The 8,201-nt window shown below is 42.6% G+C and overlaps 1 protein-coding gene across 1 annotated transcript; it reads left to right on the plus strand.

The window, feature by feature from the left end:
- Positions 1 to 250: 250 nt before the first annotated feature.
- LOC125525361 (ABC transporter A family member 7-like) lies at positions 251 to 5,639 on the plus strand. The gene is made up of 18 exons (XM_048690361.1): positions 251 to 472; positions 628 to 1,012; positions 1,113 to 1,195; positions 1,288 to 1,432; positions 2,079 to 2,204; positions 2,281 to 2,405; positions 2,496 to 2,654; positions 2,730 to 2,892; positions 2,975 to 3,100; positions 3,191 to 3,274; positions 3,352 to 3,716; positions 3,824 to 4,024; positions 4,119 to 4,228; positions 4,314 to 4,398; positions 4,565 to 4,693; positions 4,776 to 4,881; positions 4,956 to 5,044; positions 5,156 to 5,639. The coding sequence occupies exons 1-18, from the start codon at positions 386 to 388 to the stop codon at positions 5,447 to 5,449; spliced, it is 2,862 nt and encodes a 953-aa protein (XP_048546318.1). The 5' UTR covers positions 251 to 385; the 3' UTR covers positions 5,450 to 5,639.
- Positions 5,640 to 8,201: the final 2,562 nt, after the last annotated feature.

Here is an 8,201-nt window from a genome sequence, read left to right on the forward strand (position 1 = left end):
TCAAATCAAGAATGTGTGGCAGCTTGTTTGCCTCTTGTTTTTTTGACACAGTTCGTTCAACGGACTCTAGAAGACAAGTACTAGGAGCACTACGCGTAGAACTACATGGCGAGTGGGGCCCACGTAGGTTCCGAGAAACTTGAGAAGTCAATCAAACAAAAAAGCGGACGACTTTTGTTTTGCTAATAATCACATTTAACCCCTTGGTAATGTCTCTAAATTGCACCCCCACCGGCTGCAGAGAGAAGGCACCACACCACACCACACCACCGTGACGGCGTGACGCAGAAATGGCGGGAGCTGACCAAGGAGGCCGAAGGCGGCTATAAAATTTGGAGACGACGACCAGTGGAGCTCCATCTTTCTCCTCCGAATCCGGCCAGCAATGGACTCCTCCACCGGCTCCTCGAGGGGCCCCGCCGGCTTCTCCACGCAGGCCAACGCCCTCCTCCGCAAGAACCTCTGCTTCCAGGTCTCCCTTCTCTCCGCCTTCTTGCTCCTCTGTTTCTCACTTCCATGGTTTGATTACCTGCGCAATACGGCGATATGGTCGTGAACTGATTTGAATTTGCCGACTTTTTCTGATTTGTTGTCCCGTTTGCTTGCTGTGATCCATGGCTGCTGCAGAAGAGGAACCTGAAGACGAACGTGTGCATCACGCTCTTCCCGATCCTCCTCTGCGTCCTGCTCGTGCTGCTGCAGGGCGCCATCGACCGCGAGATCGACAAGCCCAAGTACCGCTGCGGCTGCGCTTGCGTCGACGCGGCCGCCGACGGGACCTGCCGGAGGACCGAGTGCGGCGTCCAGTACTCCACGCTGGACCAGGTCGCCAGCTGCCCGATCCCCACCCCGCCCCGCTGGCCGGCCCTGGTCCAGCTGCCCACCCCCGAGTCCAGAGCCATCAGCATCGCCTCCCAGCCGTTCGACGGTTTGCCCGGCCAGACGTGCCGCGACGCCGGGTCTTGCCCCGCCGCCTTCCTCGTCACCGGAGCCAACCGCTCGCTCGCCGAAAGTATGTTATCCCCCCTCTCATGCCACACAAGGAGATGATGACATGCGCCTATTTCGTTCATAATTCAGGCTCAATCTTCGTGCGTGCTTTTGAACGGCAGGTCTTTCGGGTCAACTGTTCCCTGCTCTGTCTTCGCCTCTGAATTTCACCGACTATCTGGGTGCGCTCTCCAAGATTGTTCCTGTGAGTTTCTTCCAGGCCTATAGATTATACAGTCGTGCTGCCATGTTTGTTTTTTAATGTACGAAGCTTTTGGTTGGATCTGTCTCTCTCAGGGCTCGGACACGACGCCAGAGTTTAGACAGCTTCTAGAGCCAGCATTTACTCCAGGGAACACTCTGTATATTGTCCAACCTCAGTGTCGCTCCAATTTGTCGCAAACAGTTTTGTTCAATGCTGGGATAATACCGCTTCAACTCAGTAAGTAACATTTTTCCTTTGTTGGAACTGGAATCCTCATTTCATCGAAGATGCAGAAATACATGCTTTCTGAACAAGGAGTTAGTTAAGATGAAGCGAGGAGAAAAGCATGAACATTTGGAATTACCACTTCGTGATCTCAACAAAGAAAAGGATTACTACCTCATGTTTCTAAGCTTTAATTGCGTTGAGAGTGGCACTTTTTTTTAAAAGACAACAAGCTGCTTTGTTGATTTCTATTAAAAAAATGCCAGTAACGTAGTTTCTTGGGAGTAGCAGGCGACCACATTTAAAATATTGGACCTTGTAAAATGGTGATTTTAGAGTGTTTTCCGTCTTCATCAAAATTTATAATCAGCTTCGTTGCTTGAATGTTAATTGTATTAGTTAATATTTACCAAAGGAGGAACATATCAGCTGACCAGGTCTCATCAAATGATTAGATGGGACTGGAATTTAAACTATTCCTTTGAAGAGTTAAAAACATCAGGATGTAAGTTAGTTAGCACGAAATTTACTCTTTTTTTACTGAAATAGTTTATTTTATTTTATGAGAATATGCCATTGGTGACAGTTTTTTCATACATTTTGTATCCCTTGGGTGCTTACTAATTTCTCCATTCCCAATGTTCTTTTGAATGTCTAGATGTAGAGTGCATTCAAGGTTTGATGTTATGGCGTGAAAGCGAATCAATTGTCAATGACGAACTATTTAGGGGATATAGACAACAAAGGGAAAGTGGAAGAGAGAAGGCGAATGAATTTGCTGCAGGTACCCACTGATCTAGTTCAGTGAAGTGTTACCATTGGTTCTTCATGTTTTGTGTATAACATGTTTCTCTTCACAGGTTACAACTTCTTGAGCACAAATAAGGATAGCCTTGACATTAGTATTTGGTTCAACTCTACCTATAGCAACAATACTGCGTTTACTGAAATTGCACTACTACGAGTGCCACGCTTGGTTAACATGGTATGTGCTTTTAACTGGTGCACAATTCATATTAAGTGAATTTCATTTGTATTTTAACTATTACTACAAACTGCTCTATCTTTCTTACAGGCTTCCAACGCATACATCAAATTTCTCAGAGGAAGTGGAGTAGAAATGCTGCTTGAATATGTTAAAGATATGCCTAAAGTAGGAACGAAATTAAAATTTGACCTGTCTTCGCTTCTTGGCGCACTCTTCTTCACCTGGATCGTTGAACTACTCTTTCCAGTGAGTATGAGACACAACCTTGTTTAAGTTCACAAAAATGGATAAAATGATGAGTTGGTACAATACCTTTTTCAGGTTGTACTAACATATCTCGTGTATGAGAAACAACAAAAGCTGAAAATTATGATGAAGATGCATGGTTTGAAGGACGGCCCTTACTGGATGATAACTTACACTTACTTCTTTGCTCTATCAGCTGTCTATATGCTACTATTTATCATTTTTGGCTCCATGATAGGTAAATCATATTTCAAAAATCATCAAGAAGTATCTTTTATTTACATAATTTAATCTCCTTAAAATGGTTTGATTTCGTACAGGCCTGCGCTTCTTCACAGCAAATAATTACAGCATTCAGATTGTTTTCTACTTCATCTACATAAATCTGCAGATTGCACTCGCATTTTTCGCAGCGTCGTTCTTTTCTTCAGTCAAAATCGCCACAGGTCTGTCACTAAAATTTGTTATGTCTAAAGTAAGATAGGAGTGGTTATAATATATTTGTGAGTAACTAATATGAAGTTACGGTGTTGCAGTGGTTGGTTACATTTATGTATTTGGTTCTGGTTTACTAGGCGCATTTCTTCTGCGTTTTTTTGTTGAGGATAATAGTTTCCCAAGTAAGTTACTTCCTTATTTATGTTTGACAACTCTGTTTGCATCATATGCATGACAAGTTATGTTTTTCCATACAAAGAGGGTTGGATAGTAGTCATGGAGATCATCCCTGGATTTTCACTTTACCGAGGGTTATATGAGTTTGGTCAATATGCATTCTCTGGAACTGCAATGGGAATCAGTGGTATGGAGTGGACTAATTTGAGTGACCCGGTCAATGGAATGCGTACTGTATTGATTATCATGGTTATCGAATGGGCAATACTTCTCCCCTTGGCATTTTATCTTGATCAAGTCTCATCATTGGGTGGTGGACTCCGAAAGAGGTTGTTGATCTCCTTGAAATGCTTTAAGAAGCGAGCTGCGTCATTTCGGAGGTATAGCTTCGGGCGGCAAGGATCTAAAGTTGTAGTCGAAATGGAGAACCCTGACACTACTCAAGAAGTAGGTTAATCCCTTGCATATTTCTCAAAGATGCCTATTCATTTTTTATTTGAAAAGGCCCTGACAATATATGTGTTCATTGATAATTGATTTCTTTTTATGTTCAGAGAGAGGTAGTTGAGCAGCTTCTGCTGGAACCCAGTGCAAACCATGCTATTATATCTGATAACCTAACGAAGGTTTACCATGGAAAGGATGGGAATCCTGACAAGCTTGCAGTTCGTGGGTTGTCTCTTGCCCTCCCAAAAGGCCAATGTTTTGGAATGCTTGGCCCGAATGGGGCAGGGAAAACATCCTTCATCAGTATGGTATGGTGACAAGACATATAGTGTGTTCATTTTTTGACAAAGCTAACCAACATATTCACTCCTTGCGGATGTATTTTCCATTTTTCTTCCACAGATGATTGGGCTTATTCCACCTACATCTGGCACTGCTTATGTCCATGGAATGGACATACGGACTGATATGAATGAAATATACACAAATATGGGTGTCTGCCCACAACACGAGTATGGCCTTGATCTAATGATATTTTCAGTATAACTCTCCGTGCACACTATAATGCCAAAAATGTTATTGCCTTTTGAAATATAGCTTGCTTTGGGAAACATTGACGGGAAGAGAGCATCTATTGTTTTATGGAAGATTAAAAAATCTTAAAGGCGCTGAATTACTGAAGGTATAGTTCTGCAATTTCTTTATGTCTGCACCAGTATCTATTGTTGTTTGCCTCATTGTGAAATGCGGTGCTATATGTTCATTGGTTCTGCCATGCAGCAATAGTTCAGACTATAATATGCATGAATGCATCAACATATGAAATGCAAAATATTTTGTGCTGTCAGGCAACTGATGACTCTCTGAAGAGTGTTAACCTATTCCGTGGCGGTGTCGGGGATAAGCAAGTGGGGAAGTACAGTGGAGGCATGAAACGGCGGCTTAGTGTCGCAATCTCCTTAATTGGAGACCCCAAAGTACTTACCTGATTCCTGTTCTCTTTCCACATGCACAGAATATAATGGAATCTGCGACTAAAAATTTCGTAAATAATTTTAGGTTGTTTTCATGGACGAGCCAAGCACTGGACTAGATCCAGCGTCAAGAAATAACCTGTGGAGTGTTGTGAAAGAAGCAAAGAAAAACCGTGCCATTATTCTTACAAGTATTCAACTTTCCTGACCATCTCCTCATTGCTTCGATGGATACTGTGAATCATCAAGTATGTTTTTTTGGCAGCGCATTCAATGGAAGAGGCAGAGGTACTATGTGATAGACTGGGTATTTTTGTTGATGGTGGTTTCCAGTGCATTGGAAATCCGAAAGAGGTAAATTACCTATTCACTTGTATGAAGCACAGAATGACAGAACTACAATTTGTGTAACTGTATGCTACTTTATTAAACACTTGCAATATTTTCCTCTGCAATGTTCTGCAGCTCAAAGCAAGATACGGGGGCACCTACGTGTTCACAATGACAACATCTTCAGAACATGAGCAGGAGGTTGAACAGCTGGTTCGCCGTTTGTCGCCAAATGCAAACAGGATATATCACATATCTGGAACACAGAAATTTGAGCTGCCAAAGCAGGAGGTGAAGATAGCAGACGTTTTCAATGAAGTTGAGAGTGCAAAGGGCCGTTTTAACATACACGCTTGGGGCCTCGCTGACACCACCTTGGAGGATGTCTTCATCAAGGTTGCCAAGGGAGCACAAGCTTTCAACGTGTAATTAGTATATTTGATTTATAGGTCATTATTCTTTTTCTTTGTTGAGAAATATATGGTGTATGAGACTTGTTTGAACTTCGCTATACGGAAGTTTTGGTTAGTGTGGCACTAGGGGTGTAAATTTAGTATTGTGTAAAGCTGTATATCAAAATTTTACTTGTGATGCTGGCAATTCCAGTGTACCGTATTCATTTGTCATATAAGTTAGAAAAAAAAAATCCTTTTTTTAAATGCAATCAATGTTTGGAAAACACGAACACATTTTGTAAACATGAATTTTTATTGAAATTCTGAACATTTTTGAAAATTGTCGAACAAATTTCCAAAATCCAAACTGTTTTAAATAAAACTGAACAAAATATGAAATTCCCCCAAAAAATTAAAACCATGAAAAAAAATTCTGATTTTGTTTTCAATTTTTGAAGATTCAAACATTTTTTGAAAATGTGACTTTTTAAAATTCCAAATATTTTTTAAACCAAACAAGATTTGAATTCCCAAATATTTTTTGAAGAATTATGAATTTATGAAAAGTGAAAAAATAAGAATAAAAAAACAAAAACTAAAAATCATAGGAAAAATGATAAAAGAAATAACAAAAATGGTTCAGGAACTTTGAGAAGGTTCCCAAAAATTGCCGGCCCCAATTCGCTCAATGTCGACCTCACCTGTGCGTTTCTGCATCCCTCAACAACAAAAAACTGTGTGTTTCTGAGACAGTTTTCCTCAACGTGCGGCAAATAGGAAATTCTCGGGGAACGGTTTTGCAGAGGTTCTACGCAGGTTTTGGGAACCTTCTATTTAGGGGTTTTATCCACCGGTTTTCTAGTTTTCTTTCTTTTTTTCACAAAATTTTCTAGGGTTTGTTTTCGTTTTTCTCATTTTAAATTCATAATATTTTTTTTGATGCTTAAATTTTTTATTTTTTATTTTTTTATTCAGAATATTTTAGAATTTTGCAGTCGTTTCTCAAATTCTCGAACATTTTTTGAAGTGTGTAACTTTTTTTAAATGCAGATATTTTTAAAATTGTAAATACTTTTTCAAATTAATAATTTTCTATAAAAGTCGTGAACATTTTTGGAAGCTCTTGAACAATGTTTACATTGCAACATTTCTAAAATTCTTGATTATTTTTAAAATTGATGAACAATTCAAAATTTACGAACAGTTTTTCATATTCATGGATTGAAAAAAAAGGGGGACGTGTGGTCGACTCATTTTTACGGGTGGGCTAAATAAAATTAATACGGGTGGTCGCTCGCTTGCTAGTGCCCCGCACTCACTAGCTAGCGTCTACTCCGCTCGCTGGGCAAACTCATGAAACGGGGCCGTGTGAGCGACCCATGCTGCAGTGCTCGCATAAGCGCCGCACATCAGCGTGCAAGATTAGATGACCCGTAGACATAATCTATTACATCTATTACGCTGTTCCGCTAGCCAAACCGGTTGAATGTATTCATTGCTTCCAAAGATCATATAGTATATACTCATCTAAAATTGTTACTCCCTCCAATCCATATTAGTTGTTTCCGCTTCAGTACAAATCACACGGACTAATTCATGGGGACGAAAAAACAACCATTTGTTTTGACCATCACCGGCTCCGTGAGAACAGTAATGTCGATCCGACGCCACAACATCTTGGCCCACCGTCCAGTAGCCACCTGATGACCGTTCTCCTCCGCCCAAAGATTCCGCCTTGGCTCGTCGACGTAGAGCATCCGGCGACGCGGGATCCGCCACGGCCGGTCCGTTCGAAGCCACACACGAAAATCCGCCATATCCAGCCGCCGAGCAGTGCTATCATCGACCCCCACGACATACCCAAGGCCACACAGGATCACACTCGCCGTCCTCTGGTTTCAGGCGGGCGCCGGAACACCGCGCAGAGCAATCGGGATCAAAAATGGCAGCGATGCCGCCGTGGCCTGTGCCTGCCTGTTCCATGGCCGCAAGTTCAGCTCGAACCAAGATGAATGCGTGCGGCCTGCACGAATCATCCTATCGCGGGTCGCTCCCTCCCGACATAGCACAAGGAAGTCGTCGGGGAAGAAGGCCTGGATAGACATATCAGCCGGACCGATATCGAACGCCGCATGCAAGGCCTCTGCCGCCGACACTAGATCCGCCGTAGGCCTGTTGCCAGTCACCGTAACCAGGACGGCACGGGCGAGCTCTGCGTCCATCTGCCAGGTGTCGTCGGCCGCCTCCAGGAAGCAGGACTCCACCAGGTCATCGTGCTCCTCATGCGCCCGCACCGCCACCGGCAGCACGGGCGCCCGCTTGTCGAAAGGCACCGAGAACTCCGGCCCCACAGCCGCAACAGCGGCCTGCCCTGCAGCCGCACCAGTGGCCGGCAGCGCACCCTGGGATGGCGCATGATAATCCCCAAGTGCAGGGAATCATCGTAGCAATTCCCAAAGGTGGAGGTGATAAGTATGGAGTGTCGAACCCACAAGGAGCTAAAGATAAAATCAATATTATCTCAAGCCCTATCTGCCACTGATACGACTATACGTACACCGAATGTTTTCTTCCAACTAGAAACGAAAAATAAAACTACGTCGTGGGTATGAAGAGGATAACTTTGCATGATATAGGAGAGCTAAAACATAAAATTAGGTGCTGTTATCATAAAGTTAGAATATATTACTAAATATTATAAATAGCGAGTGTGGAATAATAGTGGATCGGTGTGCGGAATTGTCTTAGGAAATTGTTAACAAGACCGATAGTCGTCATTGCAATTT

Source organism: Triticum urartu, chromosome 1 (assembly GCF_003073215.2).
Source record: "Triticum urartu cultivar G1812 chromosome 1, Tu2.1, whole genome shotgun sequence".
NCBI classification, from domain to species: Eukaryota; Viridiplantae; Streptophyta; class Magnoliopsida; order Poales; family Poaceae; genus Triticum; species Triticum urartu.

What these genes read in the sequence shown, in the direction of transcription:
- LOC125525361 (XM_048690361.1), top strand. Translation starts at nt 386, where the DNA reads ATGGACTCCTCCACCGGCTCCTCGAGGGGCCCCGCCGGCTTCTCCACG. An exon ending in GGCGAATGAATTTGCTGCAG is followed by an intron (nt 2,205 to 2,280) that starts GTACCCACTGAT and finishes TTCTCTTCACAG; the next exon opens with GTTACAACTTCTTGAGCACA. An exon ending in TTCAGTCAAAATCGCCACAG is followed by an intron (nt 3,101 to 3,190) that starts GTCTGTCACTAA and finishes ACGGTGTTGCAG; the next exon opens with TGGTTGGTTACATTTATGTA.